This window comes from Phaethon aethereus (assembly GCF_964289735.1).
Source record: "Phaethon aethereus genome assembly, chromosome: 2".
NCBI lineage: Eukaryota > Metazoa > Chordata > Aves > Phaethontiformes > Phaethontidae > Phaethon > Phaethon aethereus.
The window spans coordinates 75,421,440-75,446,302 of record NC_138582.1 but is presented as its reverse complement, the minus strand read 5'-3'; the positions used below and the strand labels follow the sequence as shown (position 1 = coordinate 75,446,302).

The window sequence follows — 24,863 nt, the reverse complement described above, 5'->3', positions numbered from 1 at the left end:
GAGCTTTCTCTCGCAACATGCACTAAAAGGTCAAAGGTTAAAATAAAGTATGTTCAAGGGAAAATTCACCGCACGTACTTGACTGTCAAGGTTTGAGGATTTTTTTCTCCCCCTTTTCTTAGTGCTGAGGCATATTAGAGATTTTTATGGTTTTGAGCATGATCCAGCATTGATACTGTAGCTCTGGAGGAGCGCCAGCAGGGAGGCTTACAGAATATCGAGTTTTATATCATCTTATGTAATGTTTATGCGGGTGGGATATGACATATTGAAATTCAATTTATTGAAATTATTGAAATTATATTCATACTGCCCTGCTGCCAGCGGGGCTGAAATGGCTATGTTTTGTAGCATTCCTGCTTGTACAGACATAGGCACTCAGGGAAGATAGGTTTGCATTAATGTTTTTGTCTTTTCCTGCGCCAGTTTTCACTGATGAACTAGTGCCATTACACTAAATGCCTACGTTGTGCAGCCATAGGCATGTAAATAAATAAGGGAAAGGGCCTGACTTCTTACAAATAACGGAAATATATTCAGGTTTGCACTGCTGGTTTAGGAACCTCCCTTTAGATGGGGTTTAGCTTCTTTTCAGAAAAAGCAGTATCTATTTCTTTCATTAATCCTTTCATTGCAAAACTCATGTTACAACAATGCACAGAAACCGCTCTACATGAGTTATGTCTTTTTGATTTTATCAGTCTAATTCAATCAGTGTGGATACATTTACATCTATATAAAGCTACCCTGTACAATACAGATTTTTCCTGTCTAAGAGACGGAAAGACAGACGTGTTTACTCTGAGGTCTCTCTGTTGCCATGTGAGAGGCTGGTGGTACCACCATTCCGGAGAAAAGGTGTGCAAGAGGAACCACTCTCCTAGCTAAAGTAGTACTTGCAATGAAAAAAATAAAAAATCTATGTCAAGACCAAGCTATCAGTGTATATAGATGTAGCTTTTTTAAGTGTATATGCTACTCGAAGCTGTTTCATCTCCAAGAAAAAATCCTTTATATATTTGAGAAGCCTTTACTATAGAGGCTGCCATTTCTGAATGAAAAAGTCCCACTTTTTTGGCTCGGCGTTTGCCATCTTATCTCATGCCCTCTGAACAGCCCTCCGAACAACAGCTGAAAGTTTGATATACATTGCTTGTGGTGAGATCGCACTTCCTGCATTACAGTAACCTACCATGGAGCATCCAGTGCGTAGTTACAGTCAGAGGACTACAGACAAAGTCCCCTCTCAGACTAATTCTTGCTTAGCCATAAAGCAGGTGGTAGTAAACTGTTCTTTTTGTTTACTGTGGACAGAACAAGAACGAATGGGTCTAAATGGCAAAAAAAAAAAGGCGGCAATTTAGGCTAGACAGCAGAGAAGCCTTTCTTGCTGGCAGGCATAGTTTAGCACTGGAATAGATGGATGTAGTACGTCCATCATTAAGGATTTTTAAGGCAGGTCAGACAAACAGTTTTCAAGAATGGTTTGAGAAGACTAAATCCTGCCCTCGCCAAGGAGAGGCAAATGGGTAATCTGTTCTCCCTCAGCCCCATTTCCTCTGATTTTTTTATAGCAATTTTGATGCCAGTTAACGATTATTATAACTAGCTGTGCTGTCCTTGTGTATTTTACTGATATGTTGCCGTACGTGATTCATTTTGCTCTTGCAACACATGCAGCAAGGAAATCATGAGAACAGAATTTGTTAACGTATAAAGGAAAAATACACCGCTACTTAAGAGAGCATTTAAATTCTGAAGGGTAGTTCTTACATCTTATTTTGCTTTTGATTTGCTGTATACAGGATTCTCAAGTGTTTGTGACACATCTGTTTTTAATATCACTGCATAACATGTTTCGAAAATGCTGAAAAAGTATTCCAGCTTTTCTTTTTTCTTTAGAATTTAAAAAATCCATTACAGGATTCAGTTTTTCAGTTAACAGGATTATACAGTAAAAACAAAAATAAAATTTAGACAATATTGGAGTTGAAATAGATTGAAGAATTCTTACACGTACTTTATTTGTGCTTCAGAAATTTAAGAAGCCTACCATATCTGTCATTCTTAAGCTCATCACAGTATCTAAATGCAAGTTAGCAAGAAGATACTTAGCCAGTGCTTTGAAGCATCTGTACATAAATACTGCCATGTCATTCTGTTGGTTGGGATTATGTTACTTACTGAATGATTGCTACTCATTTTTTTGCCAGTATAATCAATAAAAGTGACACTGAGAAATTTGATCTTCCTTCTCTGCAGGCCAGCTTTGGGTGGTCTCCTTACATCATCTTTTCGGCAGCACCAGGAGTCCTTGGCAGCAGAAAGAGAAAGACGACGTCAGGAGAGAGAAGAAAGGTTGCAAAGGATAGAACGTGAAGAGAGAAACAAATTCAAGTAGGAACCAAATTTGCTCTCAGTCTGTTGCTTTAATGTGTGATGGGTCTGTAAATCATTGAAACATTCAATTGCAAAATAATTTAATTGATTAATAGTTTTGTGTGTCCCTTTAGATACCCTTCTTGATCAAAGTATGTTAAAAACTGATTTATTAAGCACATCATGAAGAATTTTGGCATTTAATAAACCAGCAATTTCTTCAAAGACAGCTATGTAGTTACCAATTGTACTGACTGGATATCTGCAGAGGCAGGTTTTATTAGCTAATATACTCCTTCTCAAAGTATAATCTCAGTGAGGCATAGGGTTTGAAGATGAAACAGTGAAAGGAAGGTATCAAGAAGGGAGGAAAAGACATCTTTTTGCTTTTATGTTCTGTAAAGTAAAAGTGGTTTTAGGTCTCAGGATGTATTCTAAGGTAGTGTTTTAAACTGCACTTTTTCCTCCTTTTCTGACCATGTGTCTCTTCCTTCTGGAAACAGCAACTGACAGAAAATAATTATCAAAATTATCACTCAAACCATGGCCAGGCAAAGGCCCCAGCTGGATGTAGGACACTCCATTTTCACATCTAAGACCATGTGGTGTGCTGTGGGATCCCAGGGTGTGCTGCCTGAGAATAGTAAGAGGCAAGTCCTCTCCCCCAGTTAAATCCATGCCTGGGAATCCCAGCACAGGCATTAGCCAAGACTGCAGTGGGCTTAGCATAGGTAAAGTGCCTGTACCTGAAGTGGTTTGCCTCCTGTCTGAAGAGTGTATGCTAAGAAACCAATTTGTTTCCTCAAACAGGAGTGAAAAGTAAACATATTCTTAACAGTTAGAAGACATAATGTAATTATCTAAGGAATGGTAGGATAAATGTTTCATAGCTTTAGAGTTGATATTTATGGAAAAGATGGCACTGGGGTTCATGTGAGCTTGTTTATTAGTATGCAGGATTGTTTTCACTGTAATTATCTCTTTAGTAAGAAGTGGAAATGGTCTGTGTCGTAGTGAATTTGGAAAGTTGAGTAACTTAGTGGTTGGTTGGTTGGTTGGTTGAAGGAAATATTCTCCTGGCTCCAGAAGATAGCTAGTTAGAAGAAAATGAGAGGTGGAGGGAAGGTGGAAGAGCACCATAATAGGATCTTTGGCAGCCAACAGCTGCCCAAGTTCTCCTGAAACAGAAACAATAAGGTCTCAGGCTTCAAGGCTCTTCCAAAAACCCTCCCTCTAAGTGGTATCATCAGGCTGCAGCAGGCTGCCATGGACAGCCAACATGATCTTTCATAAAGGAAAGTCCCAGACCAAAAAAGCCACCAGGACACTTGGCAGCTTGACCTGTTTGAATAACAGAGTTGTTCTGTCACTAAAAGAGCTTCCTTAAAGTCAGAAAACCAATTTTTTTTAAATATACATCTTCATCCCATTACTCCAGAGTCAGAAACTGGTTAACTAAGCGTCATGATTGTGTTGCTTATTTAAGACGACAATTTCTCAATGCCCAGTGTATTCATTTTCTAGATTTTGAGTTCCCTGGTCACCCAAAAGTTATAACTTGTGTTTGAGTAGAGGGTCTCCAAAGCCACCAAACTTCACAGACAGACAGCATCCCACAGTTGATTAAACAGTCTGTCAGGAGGAGGAAAAAGCCACAGCAAACAGTCATGGACAGCTTCATAAGAGTTCTTGGGATTACATTATCATATCATCAGTCTGGCTAGAAACCCAGTCTCTGAAGATGTATTTTTGATTAAAAATAGCACTTGCAATTCACAGCCTTTAAACTCGTGAGCAGTACTGGATTTGCCATCATGACTCATTTGTTATCTCATTCTTTCCAACTCTGCCTCAAGAACATTGCACTAGGTTCTGGCACCATTATTGACAAATTGAGGATAATTTATAGGAGAGCATCACCAGTTGTGAAAGAGCATGGTTTTAGCAGAGGTGTTAAAAAGCTTCATAAGCTATTGCTAGCAGAAGGAATGCTAATAATAATGCATAATGAACATTTTTCTTGATAGGACTATTGTACCCATTGCATATATAGAACAATATGTCCTAAAATCCAAGGGTTATTCTTCAGCTGTAGGGAAGGGTGAAAGCAATCAGAAGGGAAAGAGTAATGTTAGAATTTGCCTGCTGAAAAATTCCTAGATTTTATTTTTTTTCCCTTGGAGTTATTCCCATAGCTATTTTAATTCCAAAGAATGCTCTGAAAATGTGATGAAAGTATAACCAGTTCAGGGATTCAAAGGATGTGGAGGTAGCTTGAAAGAGTAATGTGTGTTCCTTGTTAATGGACTTTTGAAGAGCACATGACAGCAGATGTCTAGCTATTGGTATAGTAGATGATAAGGAATTAATTTGATGACACAATTAAAGAGAAAAAATAGCATTTTATTCATAAATGGAGTAGTTCTGAAAATCTTTCTGGTACTCACAGGTTATGCTGTAGAAGAATCTAACAGATAAGGTGACAGTCTCATCCATTTTGTCCACCAGATTCAACAAAATATTCAAAGGAACTATCTTGCTGTGCTATTGAGGCAGGTGGGATGTTCACATTTGTGGATGTGACAGGCCTGCCTGAAATCACAGTGCCCAGGTGCGGGAGAAGGATGGACTTCATAACTCTATGAGAGTTATATTCCAAAGCCCTTTATTGTCTTGTCTGACTCCAATATATATCATAATTTTTGCTTAGTCGCTGCACACACACTCATGATTGGTTACAGCTTGTTACACACATTATTGCAATTGGCTATATACAAAATATCACGCGCTGTCCACGCACCCCTCACACAGTCAGGATTGCTGCTTGCAGGTGTTCTTGTACTCCTTTGCTGCTTCTTAGTTGTTTACCACAGCTCCTCCTCCTCAAGGCCGAGCCGTGCAGATATCCAGCTGTTTACCAGCTTCTCAATGCCACAGCTCCTTCTCCTTAAGGTCGAGCCGTGCAGGGTGATCCCAGCACCCAGGCATCCAGCAAAGTTGACTTGGCAAAAGCTAAATATATGAGTTACTTGAGGAGCTGTGGGAGGGGCAGCGGAGATAGAGGGAGGTTTGTATCTAAAACACTGGGTGAAAAATAAAGAAGTGAAAGGTTGTTACCTGTCCGACAATCCTGCATATGCCTTCTAAGAGCAAAGAATTGTCCTGCTTGGTAATGCCAGTCCACTGTCCTGTTTCCAACCATGGCAACTAAAACATGCCGAGGAAAGGCGTATTAGAAAGAGGGCCAATACGGTATGCTCCGTGCCTTGGTCTGGTCTGCCAGGTGCCTCAGTCACTGTTTTGGGGCATTCTAGATGGAGCAAACGAGGAATGGTTTAATAGCCACTAATGTGCCCACTCCGTATGGATGAGTCAGTTCGTTGTGTCTAATACCGGGTTTGAAAATGTGCTTCAAGTTCTTAACTTTTTGGGGTTTTTTAGAGTTACTTATGATGACCTTCTGAACTACATATTTGGTGTACACGTACATGTGGTATATGCATGAATAAGTGTACACACATACTTTTCAGCCTTTTTTACAAAAACTAATAATTTTTGTTGACAACAGCCTTCATTGTCTCTGATCAGCTTGTTTGTACTGTTCTTGGTTTCTCCTACTGTACTTATACTTACCTTATTCTTCTGGTTTCCTCTGCAATTTACTGCAATTTTCTTTTTAGCCGTGATTATTTAGACAAAAGAGAAGAACTAAGACAAGCAAGAGAAGAGAGGTTTGTATATAATGCATCCATCGTTCCCTGTGGTTCTTCCCTATATTCTTGACTGTGGAGCTGTCATGTATTTAAATTTTTAACTCTGCATGCACATAACACTTTTATTGCAACAGACTTCTATAAGAAAGCAGTTGTTTCATTAAAGAGGAGAATGAAGTCCAGCTGTAAGCACAGCAATAAATGAAGAGCAGTGGGACTGGAATGCATAAGAATGATTGATGATCTATCTTTTATCTATTTGTGTGGGAAATAAGCTTACTCCATTTGCCTCAGAAATTTGTCCAAATTTAGTATAGTTACAAATTGAATAAGCCTGTCTTTCTCACCCAGTGGGTCCCAAGCTTTCTGGAGGGTCAAAAGAGGCAACTGAGGATAAAGGAAACTGGGGTCACAAGCGTTGCAAAACTGCAGTCACAGGCTGATGGAAATGGTTCTGACCCACTCCCAGCGTATTTTTGTCTTTAGGGCCAAGTTTTGTTTGCTGATCTCTCTAAACATCAGCAAGTAAATTACAAAGCTTAGCAGTGTTTATCATTGCGGCATTGTGTTAGATATTTAAATAGCACATTTAAAGGGACTGAGGTTTGGGTTTGTTGGTTTTTTTCTCCTTTTTTAAATTCAATTAAGTAGTTTAGAAACTCTGGGCTAGGCTGGGAGCTATGTGCTTATGGAAGCACATTTTTCAAGGAATACTTGGTTTAAAGACTTTTGCCTCTCAGTAGCTTCAGCTCTACCTCCACTAGTATTTACACTCTGGAGGGAGCTCTTGTTTTTACCTGGAAAGTATGCGTGTTACTGAACAAATAATAGATGAAAAATCATCCAGATTGCTTCAGTTCTGCTTTTACGGTCATCCAGAGGCTACCCTCTGGAAATACTTTTGGATTGTCAAGAATTGGAATTACATTATCAAAGTATGAGAGCAGCCATCTCAGAAATCACTGTGTTGCTTGTGTTTTTTGGTTTTTGGTTGGTTTTTTTCATGAAAATATCATACAGGAGGCAGTTAGTTTCTGCAGACTGAAGTCTGATCTATTGTGGCAGAAGTAGCTAATATTAAAAAAACAACTTTGCTTTATCTAAGAGTAAGAAAAGTGGATGAGCTTTCCTTTGTCCTTCCAGCCAAAATAATTACAAATAGTTGAAAGCATTTTCTGAAATGAAACGTGTCTGAGCACATAAGCATCATACACTGATCTTAGCCGAGTAAAACCTTTTACAGCAAGCATGCTCATCAGCAAGATTTGAAACAAACTAGAAGTGAGCTCTCCAGCACATTCAAGTTGTAAGGGAACATGCCAAGTAAACTGGAGTATTTTTGGGGAAGTGTTCATCAGCAGGGCATTGCTGCTGTGCAGTCTGAGACAATTTCATTGGGCATTAGGAATGTGTCTTTATCCTTAGGGCTCTTTTGAACTGAAATGTTAAACTCTCAGTTCCTCCTCATAAAGAGGAAAGACATGTTTGCTTTGATGGCACATAAATATTGGAGAACACTTCTGCAAGTGACATCTCACATCAGGAGTCCATTACATTGGCCTTCTGTAATTTTTTTTTTTAACAAACACCTTGGCACAAACGAAGTTGCATTTCCCATAGCAAGTTGAATGTTGGCTTGTTCCTAACAGAATACAATAATTATAAGAAAATGCTATATCCAAAGTGCTAAAATCCTAGATAAAATCTGGATTGTACATTTCTTCCGCATCAGTTTGGAAAAGGAGGCGACTATAATAGTGAGCACATATGAAAGGCTCTGTTAAAAGCACTGTTTTTTCTAAATTCTGTCAAATCCTTGGAATGTTCTGTGTACTATTGTGTCACCCTTGAGCTCCAGAATACAGGCACCCACTTTTCCAATGGCTCTGGGGTGGCCTTGATATAAGGGGAAAATATTCCTGTGGTTTCAAGGGGTCTGAGTGTAACTCAGCACCATTCATTTCATGTGTTCTTGCTGTTTGACAATTTGAAGCCTTTTTTACTTTGCTTGGTTGAGTATTTTCCAGTGGTAGTTCAAAATAACCCAACAAAGGTGAGCTCCCAAAACATCTCTAGTATGATATACAGCTCAAATGCTCTCCACTCGGTGGCTTTGTTAGTACATAAAAATTTTAAGTTGCCCTCAGGGCATTGCTCAGAGACCTAGAGAATTCACAATGATATTTTTATGTACTGGAAGATGGTAAGTGGAATGTAATGTTCATGAGGCATGCCAAATGGATAGCCCACAATTTTTTGGCTCTTTGTCTATAGAGAAGAGTCAGCATAGGCATGATGATGGCTGCAGGTTTCCATGATTTAAAGGAATATGGCAATATATACCAAGGCAGAGTATCAATCCTGTAGTGAAGGAACTAACTGCAGCAGGGGGGTGGTAGCTCATCCTTTCAACTCCCTCAGATTTTGATCTTCATGAGACCTTGTGTATTTGATGCTGGCATTCCTTCACATTGGGCAGAAATAAAAAATAACCTAAATTAATGTCATTTCTCAAGTGTGAAGTGTTAATAACTGATTCTTCAATGATTTTTTATTTCTCAGTTAAATTGCTATATTTGCTTATTAGGCTTCCCATCTGACAACTACTTACACTGATGTGCTGCCATGAGAGTTATTTTCTGGTGCCCTTTTTTTTCAGTGTAGCAAACGGATACATTTTGAGAAGGCACATCTTGATGATAGTCCTCTACTTTGCTAGTTGGCTATGCAGTGCACAGCTACAGAAGCCAAAATGTTAAAGCAGCTGAAAAAGAGCTGAGGAAAATAAAACATTGTAGACACCACCACCACCACCCCTGTTATAGAAGGATCCATCCAGATCTTTGTTGTAGTGTGCTGGCAAACTGCAAAACCCTCCTTGTGGGCAGCCAGCTGGGCTGTACCTGTTTGAGCCTAAGTGATCAATGTGAATGTCTCTTTATGAGTCTGAAGTCCCATCTGCTCTACTTGCGAGGAGGCAGAAGGCGCGATACGTAAGTGACCAGCGTCAAAAGAAAGACTGGCTTCACGAACTGTAACAAAACATTACACTAATGCCAGCAAAAGGCTTTCTCCTAAATTGAAAAGGCAAAAATCATTTGCGAGAATTGGCTTCATGTTAGAACTGTAAACAGTTCCTATTTTATAACCATACAAGTATTTGGCTTGTTATATTTTCATCCAGAGTCTGTAGGGGTTCTTTTGCTTGCAGAATTTGTTCAAAGCCTGTACATACCTCTGGAGGAATAAAAGAAAATGAGTTTGTTCTTCATTATTGCTGTTTGCAATAAAGCAAACTGCCTCTGAAAACACAAGGGCTGCTCTTCAAAGACACGTTCCGGTGCTCTATATGGATGTTTGCAAATGTGCATGCGTGTGTGGCTACCATATGTACTAAGCATGTCTGTTACCACATATGGCAGACTTCCTTACCCTGCCTGCTTTTAATGCACCCTCGAACACTAATTTGGGCTGTCAGTGAGGCAGAAGCGGGGAGGAGAGGTGTTCCCTGTTATGAAGTGTTTACAACACTGGGTTACAGGAGGATGACCACAGTGTTTTGGGAACATAAGCAGTAGTCTCGATTAACCTGTTTAACAGTTCACTTGTGGGTAAGACAAACAGTCTGAAGCCTGATCCAGCTGTATTCATGAGTTTATTCCTTAGCAAATAATGGTGGATAAAATTAGCAGACATCTGGAAGAGGCACATATTTCAAAGTTATTTTGGTCAAAATGTATAAAGCACACTATGAAGAATATGATTGGTAGCTGGTCTTAATAAACAGTTAGTGAGTTCTGCCTGCCTAAAATGCAAAACAGATGTATCTTTGTTCTTTTAAAGTGACTTTGATGAATAAACTACATGTGACGTCAGGTCCAAGCTATTGGATGCCTGAGTCCGGCAGAGAAATTTTTTAGAATGAAAAAAAGAAAACTTTCCATTGTAGACTCTGGAGAGAACAAAGTGAATTCCAGTGCATTGCTCTCAGAGCAAATAGAAGCAGGTTCAGAAACTTTAGATAGTCAATCCAAACATTTATTATTGGTCTTGTTTTCAGGGAGATCTGTTTTTGTCTGCTGCGTTGAACCATTTTCCTCTCCTTGCAGCAAGTCTCAGACTTTGGCTATTTGCATCAGTATTAAGGAGTTCTGGCTTTGGAGTTTTTTTTTTCTTTTGGTGTTTTTTCCCTCCCGTTTTAGTTTTAGGAGAGGGAGGGCTGGGAGGAGGAGGAGGAGGAGGTGAAGGAGGAGGGTGAAAAGGAGGACAGACAAATGCTTCCAAAAGGAGAAGGACTATGCAGACACAATACTATATCTAAGGACTCTCTCACTCTGCTGTTTTTTGCTTTTGTTTTGTCATGAGCAATTTAATGTTTTTTAGGGCAGTAGTCTTTGCTTTGGTGTGCGTTTTTTGGCAGATTGACCAGGCAGGCAGCTCAGTGCTGTACCCCTTGTGTCAGGAAGTCCGCGCGTTCTCTGCAGGTGTTTCGTCCATAAACAAGCATCAGCCACAGACTTCTTTTTCTTTACGGAAACCCTCTGGAATTTAACTTTCAGATACAAATACTTGGAGAGGTTGGCAGCGGAGGAGTATGAGAAGGAGCTGAAAAGTCGGAGTGTAAGCCGAGGCAGAAGTGAGCTGTCCTTGAACCTGAGATCTCCTTCAGCCCCATCCTCGCCTGTACCCAAGTGCATCAGCCCAGCATCCATAGAGTCCCAGGAAGAGCTGAGGACCCCTTCCACCCCTTGTGAGACCCCTCAGCCCTCAGAAGGTAAGTGAAAAGGAGAGCAGGGTTTCTCTCAGGCTAGCAGTGATTTTTGATGCATGAGTGTAAGAATATAACCTCTGAGGTGCCAAAGTAAAGGGTCTTATTATATTGCTTCGTGCTGTCTTCCTAAATTTCCTCTTTTTTCCCGTAGATTTGGATGTCTTCAAGTTTATTCAAGCAAAAGAGATACTGCAAATTGTTGCTACGATTTATATTATCATTGTCTGTTGCTATTAGAACAGAATAATTGGAAAATACAGCATACAGAGGGTCTTAATTTTAGCATCATGTTCCTTATATATTAGAAGTTACTGAATACTAAACTAACAATATTCCTGCCAACAGATTTTGCTTATGTGGTTTCTCTGAAAGAAATGCAACAGATGAATGCCAAGATTATAATAACCTTCCAGCAGAGCACGGGCTGAATGGGACAAACAGAAAAGGTCTTGAATTGAAGGCAGGGAGGATGCGTTGGTTATTTTTAACACCAACAAAAACTCTTAAAATCATAGCACAAGTAGTAAAGGCCTTAAAAGAGACCACAGACAATTAGTAAAAAGGAAAGTATAATTAGTGTTTGCACGGTTGGTTTGCTGTCGTATAATTTATTGGTGTACAAAGCAATATTTTTATGTGTGCACGTCATTCTGCCACTGGCATCATCACATGCCTCCTTCAAGTCCTCAAAAAAAAAAATACCCACCGTACAGATTTATATTTGCGCCACATGATGTTGCATTAACATTGGGAGCTAGAATGCATGTTGAGGGTGAATTATCGCCATCATTCATTTTTATTTGATTTGATTTCCTGCTATGTGCTATTGGTGATTAATGCATTTGTAACTTGCACTGCTTGGTTTTATTGAGTGTTATGGCTGGTAGCATGCTATAAAGCAAGGCAATTTAAGAAAAAAGTTACAAATACTGAATGTTGCATATGTTTATCCTCACTGTACTAACTAGGTGAAGTTTATTTAATTTAGCTTTATGTATTTTCCCAATTATATTCCCAGTTTTCTTGTCTGGCACCTTAAAAGTCTCAGTGGAATCATTTGAACTTAAAAAACATGGATATTTTCCTGTAACACTGATATTCAGAAACCTCCAGATGCCCATTTTTTTCAAGTGCAATATTGCTTTTAGAGCAAATAAGCTGGATTTTTCCACCATTAGGATTTCAGAGCTGAGTAGGGAGCAAGTATCTCTTTTATGATGATTATTTTAACATATTTCTCCTGGAAGCATTCAAAAAAAAATGCGGCATGAAATGGAGCAGCGCAATCCATTTGGAGAATACATTTAGAGCAGGTGTACAGGGCAACTTCAGGCAGCCAGAATATGGCAAAGCTATCAAGACGTGGGTAGGCAGGACGTCTCTACTAAAACTCCTGGCAATATCAGCAGGCATCCGAGGGCAACACCTGGAAGCCTAGCAAATGGACTGCAAGGAGAGAACATACGGATGGGGCAGGGTAAGCCTCCAGCCAAGGGCAGCTGCAGGCAGATGGCCAGGACAGCACCAGAACAGGGGCCTGAAATCTGCGTACTTCAGTGGGAGCTGTGCCTGAGGAAGGACTGCTGTTCCAGGCCTACCAAAAGCATTGGAGAGGTCATATGAAGGAATGAGCGTGTGGGCAGGGCAGGCTCCCTCATCTGGAAGTGGCCAGATTATTGGAGATCAGCCAACAGCTGGCAGACTGATTTACAGTTTTTGTGCCATGGCATCTAGACTATTAGCCGAGTTCCTTATGCTCCATAATAAATTAAAATCTCAACTTTTACTGTCTTTAAGAAACGTTATGAATCCCGCTTAATAGATAGAGAAACTGAGGCATTAACTTGCTTAAGCCAGTTGTTGGAAAGCTGAAACAGAGCCATGGACAGAACCCAGATTACTTGCACCCCAAGCGGTTGCTTTGAACGTGGGGGTCACCATCTTCCCAAGCAAGGATAAAACTGCAGAAGGAAAACACTTCCTTGGTTCTGTGCATAGGTCCCTCCAAAGACTTTGCAAGAACAGTATCAACAAAAGTATGGTATTCGTCTGTAGAATCCAGAACCTGAAGTCAAACAGGAAGTGTGTTCCTTTACTAGCAAAAAAATAGTGATTTTCAGAGTCAGATTTATTTTATGCCATTTGTGCTGAAGTATCCTTTGGCCATCCAGTATCTACCGGGCTTAAGAAGGAAATGGATTTTGTCTGTGGAACTCTGTCCCACACTGTGAAAAGTCTCGGTGTCTTTACCTGATATAAAAATCTGGGCTTACTGAGCTGAAGTGTTTTCTCATATAAAACAATTGTTTCCACTAAAGTAATCAAGTCTTGTAAGACTTACTCTTGTAAAACTTGGAGTATGGCATTCAGAGGAAATGAAGGCAGTCCCATAACTGCAAAGTGGAACTTATTTTTTTTTCAGAGCAGCTACTTCCTCTTTTGTAATTTCATTGGAGAATATTTTATGAAGTGCACATGTGCAGTAAAGGAGAGCAACAATAACCAAGACATCTCTGAAGTCAATCCACAAAGGAATTGGAGATGAACCCCTTTCCGAGAGGAGAAACTTTTTTAGCACTTGAGGAAGTAAGCAGGCCAACCCAAGTGCATGTTGTGGACAGTAGGAAACCTTCTGAACATATCAGTAGCTAAGCAAGGTTCAAACACTGCCTAAAATATGACTGGTGAAAGCATCTCAGCAGATGGAGAAGCACCAGAACATGAGGGTGCAGTGAGGCCATTGCAGCCCCAGTTGGAGAGCCAAAGGAACAGAAAGACATAGGAAGAACTGGGGTAGGGAACAAAGATCATTTCTCACTTGAAGAAAGAGCAAGCTCCCTACAGGTAATCACTCTGTGCTAGTTTTTACCATCATAAGGAATGGGAAGAAAAGATTGGGGTGAGGGTGGAGAAAGAGAGAGAGTTCCTACTGAATTCACAGCAAGAGGAATCCCATGCTGGAGGAACTGAAGGGAGATAACAACCAAGACTTTAAGCGATGCCCAAACAATAGAACCAAGAGGGCTTGTGTGGGTATAGCCATCTTCAGAATTACTGTATGCATCCTCAAGAGACACTTTAGCATATGTATCTCCCAGTTCCAAGCAGAGAGCAAACAGATGAAGACGCAGTTACCTAATCTATTTACTTACCCTGGCAGGGGATTAGATGTGGGCCTGGAGGGATGTTTGTTCCCTCTGAGGGCTTATAGGACTGGGGGGGGTGAGGTCTTATCAGCAGGTATTAAGGATACAACATCTTCTGTTGGCTTCAGAGTTCACTTACAGTTGAACGTCGAAAGAAAAGTTGTTTCCCTCCACATCCCTGTATAGCATTACAAGTCTGTAGCTGTGTTTTTCAGAAAGGAGCAGCTTGCTGTCCTCTCTAACCTCTCACTCAAAGAGGGCTATCACCAACGTCCGATCACATCCTAGCAGATCAGGTTGCGAGGGCTTTACATGGCCAAGTCTTGAAAATGTCAGAAGATCAGAAGATGCAGATTACACTGTCTCTCAAAATGACAAAATCTTTACACATTCATTGAGGGACTCTGCTACTATCTCTTTTAGAGATGAGGTTACACAGCTTCTTTGGGAGATTTCACTCCTCCGAGAAGTCTTCACATTTTTTTCCAATAATACATTTTTAGAGATTAAGTTCTGGCAGAAGAGGGAATGGGCATATGACTCAAAAATTAGTCCTTAAAGCCACATTCAGTTTTCCTCTTTCTGATTAATCCAATTGCAAGTAAAACTTCTGCTTATTTAAAGACTACAACTCCCTCATTTGTTTTAATTGGGGGGAGGGGGCAAGGAAGCTAAGCCTTGAAAGAAGTGTGAAAAATAGTATATGCAAGTGAAAAGAAACTACCTCTACTGCTGAATCTGGCAGTTCCATTTTAGGTTTCAAGAACTGTATATGTGTAAGAATTGGGTTTTAAAAAAAAATAAAACATATTGCTTATAATGGCATCACACTTCTTAGTGTCTCAGGAATGCCGCCTTTGCTGTTGATGCTTTTTGATATGACTGTGCTTGCTTCCCTGAGTCTTCGCAGAAGTCTGAAGACAGTGAACAGAGCCTGGTCTGTTATTTAACTCTGTTGCCTCCTGCAAGGTTTCTACTTAAAGTAGTTTTTTGTCTGGTGTGAAAACTGATCCAGTAGATACGGGACTGAAAGTTCCATCTCATTTCAAATAGGCTGCCACCAAGCATTCACTGAGAATTTTTTAACATCTTTAGAAGTTCTCACCAACATCAGCCCAATGGATTACACGATGGAACTGCAAGTGATGGACACATGTCTAGCTTGCTGGCTTTGTTCTCCAGCTAGTGTTTGCTGACAGGGTTTATTTTTTAAGAGCTTTTTAAGGGAAGCACTGCTGGACTTAGCTGACTATTTAGAAGTTATTTGGGTTATTGGTGGATTGTTTGATATTATCCCTAAAGAGAGAGAGAGACTGTCAAAATAGGTGTCAACATCATAGAATGGTTTGTTGTAGAAGTGCTTAGATTTTGATGCTCCTTGAACTCAGAGAGCAGCCTGTGTCAGTATACTGCTCTTTACTCTTTGTTGTATATTAGATTCTGCTAAGATACTGCATCTTTCTGGTATGTGTGGAATACTTCTTGTTTGAAATATTGATAAAGTCAGGGGAGACTTTATCCTATTGCATCTTCAGTGTAGCTTCATGATGACAAGGGTGCCATAAACATTAGAAGTCCTAGCCATGTTTTAGTCAGCTTCTTTCTCCACCTGAGCTGTTGGAGTTGACCTTTTTGGTTATTGCATGACAGCTTTTGTTTTAGAGACAAACATCTACAATTCACACAAAACTATGATGAATTGATGACGTTTGTCTACATGGACCACTGCAGAGTCGCAAGCTCAAGAGTCTTTCATGCTACAGTACCATATTAGTTCCAGGAACTAACTGAAGGATTCCTAAGCTTGCAATTCAGTTATATGCAAATTTTGGCTTGATCTTAAAATGCTCTTGTGCTATACCTACACACAGACAGCTGTGTTCAGAAACATACCACTGGGATTCAGAGTGTAAGTCAACTTCTTGCCAGCTCTCTATAATTTTGCCTCTCTCGTAGGCAGGGTCTAGGGAACAGTCATAGGTAAGGTACATTTAAAGGGACAAGGCATGTGCAGAGCTGCTCGCATACCTAATATTAGACTTTTAGATGCTGGCTATGTAGAAGAGGAAGAAAGGTAAGCTTCTAACTGTGAGTGTTTTACAACATCTTAGAGGGATTTGATGTATTGATATTGATATGTGCATGTCTGGTTATTTAACTACACATTTAAAAACAATTCTGAAAGTGTAGAAGCTTAGCTCCAATGAAATCAGTGGGAAAAAATAATTTGCGGTTTTGTACACTTAAATGATATGAAATGAAGTGGAATAGTGTGGCACTGAAGATGCATTACTGAAAGCTAGTTTAAAAGCATATGAGTTACTGTAAAGATAGGCATAGGCATTGTTAGAAACCACTATTCTTTGTGTGGGTGTCTCAGAAAATAGGTTAGGCACGCAACACGAAACAGTCTTAGGAAAACATTGTGACCTTCATTATTTTGGCTTATACCTTCTCAGGATAAATCTATTTACCTGCTCCCTGGAGGACTGAAATGTTTGGATTGCATTCCAGTGCACTACTTATTTTGTAGTCCTTGATGAAAGGCTCATCATATATCATGTGATGCAAAGACCATGACAAGTCCGGAAGGCTCTTTTGCAATATTGTAATGAAAAGTAGTTAACAGAGGGGAAAAAACAAGTATGAGTTGGTCATTGTAGTTCAGCCACCCAACACGAGATTTAGTACAGAGGGAATTTGGGGAGTATGCAGAACTAACATGCATGCCCATCTTCATCACTCTTGCATGGCCATTTCAGTTTTCAGAAAATTGTCAGCTGCTTGATGTGAATATGTGTGGATGCTCTTCAGTTTCTTTGCAGCATGCAGAAAATATTTGCATGTGAAAATCTGCTGGTTTAGCTAAAACCATAAAGGTGAATGGATTAATTTTGCTGTCATTATAAAGCAGGGAAGAAAAAAACAAGCATACTATCAACAGTGTTTGCTGTGTGCCAACTGATAAAAAAGCTCAGCATATGCCAACCAACTGGAAATTAAATTTGTGCCGTACACCAAGCAGTTGGAAACTTTGTTCAGTTTTGCTGTGGCTATTCTGAAGCAAATGTGCATGAAAAAGCATATGGTTTTTGTCAGCCAAATGTGTGACAGTGCCATTTCCAGACTGTGCCATTCAACTGTGTTACTAAAACTAATATTTGTATTTTTTCGTTGAAGTGTTCCTCATCAGGTGAAAAAAGAATTCTTCCAGAAACCAAAGAAAATGCAACCAAAAGCCACAATCTCTCTCCTTTTTGTTTTTTTAAAAGATTTCTTCCTTCCTGGCTCTGTCTAGGCACTGAATTGTCAATGTCATGCTCAGGTGGGATGCCCATTTTCTGCGTATTTCTTCAAATCCTTATGCAAGTCCAACACTCCAGCTGTGGAAGTATGTATAAAAATAGTGGGCTGTCTCCAGACAGCAAGAGAGGGACTTTGCCAGGCCACTCTCACGTGCAACGCTGTCGTTGCACAACATTCATCAGTCTGTTGCTCCTAATGTTCAGCATGCCGTGGACTTGCTTTTTTATTTTCTTTCTATAAAGCACTTGTACAACTTTCACGTCACCCTTGTTTAGAGGAGTGAGCCTGAGACGACTCCATCATTAAGTGAATCTCTTTCTCCCGTTGTTCTCTCCGCCAGTGAGTGCCAGTGAACCTGAACCAGAGACAGAGACAGAACCAGAACCAGACCCAGAGCAGGAGGCTGAGGCCGAGCAGGGAACGGAGACACGCAAGGAAATAGAGGCTACAGAGGTGGGACCAGAGAGTGAGGTGGAGCAAGGACCAGAGAGAGAGCCAGAAGAAAGTGCAATACTCAGTGAAAAAGAGAGGCAGAATGAGGAAGTGAATGAAAAAGACAACTGCTCTGCATCCAGCATATCCTCAGCAAGCAGCACTTTAGAGAGGGAAGAGAGAGAGGACAAGTTAACCAGTGACAATGAAACTGGTAAAGTGAAGCTTTTTCAATAATGAAAGGTTTCTGTGGAAAAAAAAATGTTAAATGAGCAGCTCTGGTTTTGTGTTAATTAGCTAACAAATGCTTTGCACCCATCTAAGTCTTCCATCACCCTGGCCAAATCCATTTTCCATTCTCTGCTTGGAAATCCACAGACTCTGATGGAGTTTCTATGTTTGAGGGACAGTAAGGCCTTGATGAAATGAGGTTTCCTTTGACTTGACACCATTTTCTTCCCTTAAGATTAATGTATTAACTATTGAACCATCATGTTGCAGCGACTTGGATCTCTAGCTCCCAGAGAGTTTATTTGGGTTTTCTACATGTAAAACAATGAGAAGAGGGGCCCCGTTGAGATTCCAGATACCTTTTCTCATGCTATTAGCTTTCAGTGGAAGGGGAAGAGCAATGAGGACTGGGATGTTTGTGCCTTCCCTCCAGTCTCTTGTCTTGGCTAGACTTCAGAAAGCAGACATAGATACACGGGAGCTGCTGAAGATAGGTCTGGGCTGTGGCCATCCTTAGCTCATGTGGAGGAGGCACATGAAATAGACCTTGTCTGGAAAAGACCCGTTCTGTAGTACCAGTGGTTCTGGTCAGATATGCCACCAGGCACCTGTAAAAGGTAGCCCAGCCTGGAAAGCACCTTAAGAACCAGTTTTCTGCCTGGAGTGATAATGACAACCAGAGCTTGACACGCAGCCCAGGTAGGGACTAAAAGGCAGATTTTGACCTTCATTGATGAATTACTCTTTTCTACTGTTTATAGAGATGTAAAGGAATGTCATGTAATTAAGGCATTTGGTTTCCAAGTCTTCTGAATATGGGAGTGCATTGTCCTAAGTTTCCTAAATTCTCAATAAGAAAACAAAAAGTGCTTCACAGTGTGAAATAGTTTTGTTCTTTCCTTGAATCTTTCCTTCATTCCCCATCCTGAAAGAAGAGGGATGACACTGAATCGCAAAGACCTCACAGAGATAAACTCTCAGACTGTACTGTTCATGTTTAAATGCTATCACTTTTTTATTTCTGGGAAGCATCAAGTTAATTTTATTCTAAATTTAAGAGCTATCTTCTTTTCAACCAGCACCAAGATTGAGTTACTTAGAATGCTATCGTACTCTTAAAGAATGTAGATAGATATATATCTAGGAAAGGGAGGGGAGGTATGACAGATGAAGGATGTCGTTGCACTTGTGGCATAGTCCAAGTGCAAGTAAAGGAGAACAGGTTACAGGTTTTTCCCCCTCATCTTGTCTGTTACCAGCCTATTACCAGTCTAATTAAATTGCTTATGTACTTTTTGTTAAAAGCTAAGAGATGTACCCTGTTATCAAAGAATCAACATCAAATTGACCTATGTTACCAGCAGACCAACGATTTATTAGGTTGTGCTATGTAGGAGATCTCATGTAGTGAGTTCTTTGCTCTCTAGTACATGAGGAGATTCGGAAAGCAAACGAGAGCTTTCTCCAGCAGTTCTCACATTCCCAACAAGTGGTTTGCCATTTATGAAGTGGCCCATTGGTTTTGTCCAGATGGATTAAGGACAAAGGAATAAAGCCTTTGGTCCTGGCTCCTCCTTCATTAGCCATCTTGCTGAATTTGGCTTCCAACAAGTCTTATTTCTCTGATGGTATTGCAAAGTTTTACCTGTGGAGAGGTTTACCTGCAGAAGAGATCCCAGGATGGCAAGAGTCTTCACAGCAATAGTCTTTGATCAGCTAGCGCAGGTGGAGGCAGACTTGGGGAGCCCAAACAGAGATTGTGTCTGGAGGAATTTTGATCATCGGTTTTGCAAAGGGGTTAAATCCTGGAGGATCCCAGCTGGTGAAACTGTGAGGCAGGTAGGTCATGTGGGATTTGTAGAAGGGATCCTGGGAGCAATCTTGAGCATCTTTGACTGAAAGACTGGGAGTAGGGGGAAATCCTCTGTGGGGACTCAGCTGGGTAGAATCTATGGTGTGGCGAAGGAGTTGTCTAGTCACGTTGTCTAGTGAAACTACTTCAGAGACAAATCTGAGAGACTACCTCAGGTTACAGTCTTGGTGAGAAAGTAATTCCATGGATAAAATTTGAGGAAAAATAAACAGACAATGGAAGCACTCAAGCCTCCTGCAGGAAAGTAGAAGGAAATGGTTTGGGAGGTTGAGGTTATATCCATTGCTGAAAAAAAGTCTTTCTTTTGTCTGAGGTTAAACCTCTGGGCTTATTTTAAAATGTGGTTTAGAGGTTGATCTGAATAGAGGTGAGAGTCATTTCTGTCCATATGCTTTGTGCTGTGAGACCTGTCCTACATTTTAACATGGTGTTATTTTAAAGGCACAGGGGGGAGTTGTGGGGCCCTGGATGTGGATCTCACTGAGGGGACACCTTCTGAGAGGACAGGGCTAGATGTCATGGTAAGAAACCAAGGAAGCCATAAAAGATGTTTAAAACTCTAAAGTATTGAAAAAGTTGGGAACATAAGGGGAGAAACAAAGATAAAATGTAAGTTTAAGAGAAAGTTCAACTGACAGGTGTAAAAGAAAATCTTTAACCACAAAGAGCCAAAAGGAAGGCAGACTAGCAGTCAAAATAAAATTTGTTCAAGAAATAGAGTTTATTAAAAATATGTTAATTAAATGTGTAAAGACTATAGGGAACAGAAGGAATCCATACAGGATATGCAGCAAGTGTGAAGAATTATCTTTGTCCATGTTTAATCACTTCCTCTGATGCCCACTGGAAAAAAAAGCACCATAATTTTTAGACACATTATTCACATTGCTTAGCAGTTGTTATATTCAGGGAAATGTAGTCAGAGAGATGCTTACATCATTTATTTTTATGATTCGACTGCTATAGTTTGTTATTTAAGGTGCTGCCTTATACATGGTATTTTGCAGATTATTGTTGAGAAAAGCAGTACTCAGAAAGACAAAGCTTCATTACAGTGACATGTTAAATGATTGTGATGTGGGAAGAAGGCCATTAGGCTTTCAGTGCCGTCATATATTACAGCGAGGGTAGCAGTGGTCGATGAGCAGCATTTTCAAAAATCTTTTATAAAAGTGCTCATATTCGTAGAATTAACTTTAAAAATCTCACTTATGCTTATATTCACTGAGTTGACCTGAGAGCTGTACCCTGGGTATGCAAGCCTCCTCAGGGATTCAAAGGGTCCATGTTGTGGATCCATCCACCCAAAATGGCCCAGGTACCCAGCTGGGAGGTCTGAGGAACAGCCAGATGAAAGCTGTCCTCCCCCAGCCAGGCCGGAGAGGAGGAAGAGGAGGAGAAGAAGGCAGTTACATATTGACCTTGACATCAGGCAGGGAAAATCTCCTTTATAAAGACGTTTTCCTGGGGCGGTTCCAGTTTACGGCCAGGTGAAAAGTATGACAATAACCTATTTTGTGCCATTGACGTGATATTTAAGCCCCATTCTGGATTACCAAAGATTCTGAGCGTTTATGCACTGTATAAATGAGGTGGGTTAGTAAGTACAAAGTGAAACCTGACAGGTTTCAGGAGAAAACTGAACCTTGAAATCCCGGCAGTTATATAGTCCCTCCCAAGCTACACTGATTATTTTCTGCTCCCATTCCTTTTTTGAGAATTACACTCAGCCCATCAAGGTTGGGCCATATACCAGCACTGTCACTTACTTCAACATTTTCAAAGCTACTGCTTGCCCAGTTTCAGACTAATTGCGCATGCGTCCCTCGGGCTTTTTCTGGTGGGTTGAGGAGTGTTCTTGGTGCTCTGGCTCCCTTGCCTTGACTCTTCTCATCTCTGTGTGTGTGTGATTGCAGGTCCATGGTTGCAGACCATTCAGGATGCTGGTGTGAATGAGCAGTGCAGCAACATCCTCAACAACAAGCGGTTTATGCTGGACATGTTGTATGCGCATAACAAAAAGCCCAAGGATGAAGAGGAGAAGGAGCTGGAGGCGAAAGAGGAAAAGAAGGAGACGGAGGAAAGCGAGGAGTCACTCACTAGCCTAGCCAGTAGGATCTCTATCCTTCAGGCCACAAAGCAGGCCAAAGATGAAAGTGTCAAAAAGATGGAGATCGGAAACCTGGACAACCAAGGCAGCGTGAAAGCCTTTGCAGAAAAATTCAACAGTGGTGAGCTGGCCAAGGGGACAGCCGTGCCCGAAGGTGAAATCAGTGAACAGGTCCCTGAGAAGACACCAGCACAGCCAAAGAAGGAATCTGACTACATCTGGGATCAGCTCATGGCTAACCCTAGAGAACTGAAAATCAAAGACATGGATTTTACAGACTTGGGGGAGGAGGATGATGTAGATGTGTTGGACATGGATATGGGTCCTGGGGACTCCCTTGTTCCCCCTCCTCCACCTCCACCTTCTTTTCTGGGTTTGCCTCCTCCACCACCTCCCCCGCTGTTTGGATGTCCGCCTCCACCTCCACCCTCTGCTAATTTATTGGCTCCTCCTCCGCTGTTCAGCACTGCTCAGGGTTTAGGGTCACCCCAGGTTTCTAGGGGTCAGCCAGCATTTATAAAGAAGAAGAAAACCATCCGTCTGTTCTGGAACGAGGTACGGCCATTTGAGTGGCAGTGTAAAAACAACAAACGCTGCAGAGAATTCCTGTGGTCGAAACTGGAACCCATTAAGGTGGACACTTCCAAACTGGAGCATCTCTTTGAGTCTAAATCCAAGGAACTGCCTGTCACAAAGGTACAACTTGTATTCAGCTTGCTATTACTTTGCTATTGTATTGGTATTCATTCTGAGTTAGATCCAGGTGATTTATGTTGTTTATATGAAAATGCTGGATGTGTTTCTAGCTTGGCCAATGACGGAAGATATTCCATGGCCCGAAACTAGGAGGTGAGGCTAGGATGGTGTACGTGCCAAGCTGCTCTCTTGTCTGAGGTCTACCGGTTTGGGGATATCACTTCAGGTGTGGAATACCAACAAATTTTACATTAGGTTGTTTGTAGCTGAGTGCCAAAGTGGGTATTGAAATCTGAAATATATTCTGTTACATTCTTATAAAGGTCACAGCATGATGATTCATATCTGTGTATTTGACAGTTCTTCACTTGGTAACATCTTCCTAATCATCATGTAGAAAGGTTAGAATATCAAACTGGATCTGCCGCAAAAAGCCTACACATGTGCTTTTTTCTGAAGGATTGGTTTATCAGCTGGACCGAGTTTACAGCTGAACTCTGCAGGGGTGTTGGTGTTTTGTTTTATAGTGGTGAGCAGGCCTACTTTACATCCTTAATTTGTACAATGTGGCTATCCAAATTTTAGGATAGAAGCTGTCGCAGGAAATACCTCTGTAGCTAGGATTCCCTCTTCCTTAGGAGCATTGTTATAAAATAAAATAAAAGGCTGGTGACACGGCTGTTTAACATTAGACTCAACAACAAAGGGAAGTCTTTTATAGTTAAATTTAGTAGGAATTTAAAGTAGCATTTAAAAAGTTATTAGCTCAAACATTTGTTTTTCATGGCTACATAAACTCTTTTTCTTCTAAGCAGAATAATTGGTATCAGGGAAACAATGTTTTTTTCCAGTTAAAATGCTAGTAAAAGATGTCCATCTCTCTTACTTAAAATAAATACATCGCTTGTATGTTTTCTATGTATGCCTATGTGTTTTATAATGACATAAAAACCAGTCAGTACCTTGAATATTCTACTTCTCTTTGGTTGGCAAAAGTTGTTATCTATATTTGGTATCGTATGTATTATTGTTGGCTCTTAATCTGGGGAAACTGGATGTCTCACGGTAAAAGTTCTGCGTGTCACTTGTCTGAGTTATTAACTCAAAATTTTCTAATAGTCACTCTTGATGATCTTGGTCAAGTGGAAACATTGCAATTTAAACAACCAAGCCCCTCACTAAGTACCTAGCAAACAACAGGTACATAAATGCATGGCTCACATAGATCCTGCCATCGCTGTTCTTAGCTGAATTTTTTGTGACACAGATGCATGTAGATCTGAAACGTATGGCGTAGCAGCTCTAAAAACACATTCAGCTGATCATTCATTTGGACGATGCTGAGATTAATTTCTCTCTCTAATTCTTTTTCTGCTGAGGAAGGAATTCTGGTGACGTCGTGGTGTGTTACTCCTCATCTCTCTCCCTGTAAATACAAATCTGCAACAGATGGTTCGTAGATGGAAGGAATGAGAGCATTTTCTTAGATTCATAAAACATTTAATTCCTCAAATTGAATGTGGAATTATGACATATTTGCCATTTCCAAACTTTAGCTTTGTGCTAAATGCCAGTATTGTAATGGATCAGTCTGGCTGATTTGTAATCTTTTATTCTCACACAAAATTTTTGATAAAATGTTAAATTGTTGGAATTCTGACTTGTTTACTTTTCCAGTCATTTGCCGTGCACATTCCCAAACTACCTTTGGCCATTTTCCCCCACCTCCCCTCATGCTTGCTTCCCAGACCCGCCTGGGCTGCCTGGTGCTTTGGCACAGCTTTTGGCTAGAAGATGAGTGAGCAGGTTTCTTTGAAATTAGTGCAAGTCTGCGGAATGATTTAGGTGACTGCTTTCCTCTTGGAGACTAATGACTGCTCTCTGCATGAGTTTTGGCTCTCTTTCCACCCTGTCCCATAACACAGACATAGAAGTCTCATTGTCTCTGTAGAGAAGACAATGGTGACCAAGGGTTACCATAGTGGCGGTCTGCTCAGACTTCTGAGACTCCTGCGTGATTTTAGTGAACACCAGCAAATCTTCCAGGGTAGGAGATGGTCCTTAGATCAAGTGAGAGTGGGAATAATTAAGCAGACCACTGAATCTGTAAAAGACTTGAGGTTTGGTACAAAGATTGCACTGAAATTAGGATACCTCTCGCTTTTTCCAGACTGCTTGGTTTATTTCCAGGGAGTACGTTCTCCGT

At 40.6% G+C, this 24,863-nt stretch overlaps 1 protein-coding gene across 3 annotated transcripts in view; it reads left to right on the top strand.

The window, feature by feature from the left end:
• Positions 1-24,863, top strand: part of FHOD3 (formin homology 2 domain containing 3) — a gene marked incomplete at its 3' end in the record, with an annotated part of 418,667 nt that overhangs the window by 334,529 nt on the left and 59,275 nt on the right. For all 3 annotated transcript variants that reach the window (XM_081996647.1, XM_081996646.1, XM_081996645.1), the window contains 5 exons: positions 2,263-2,397; positions 6,060-6,110; positions 10,652-10,866; positions 17,656-17,961; positions 21,768-22,657. In XM_081996647.1, the coding sequence (XP_081852773.1) occupies positions 2,263-2,397; positions 6,060-6,110; positions 10,652-10,866; positions 17,656-17,961; positions 21,768-22,657 (1,597 nt within the window). The remainder of the gene's footprint in view (positions 1-2,262; positions 2,398-6,059; positions 6,111-10,651; positions 10,867-17,655; positions 17,962-21,767; positions 22,658-24,863) is intronic.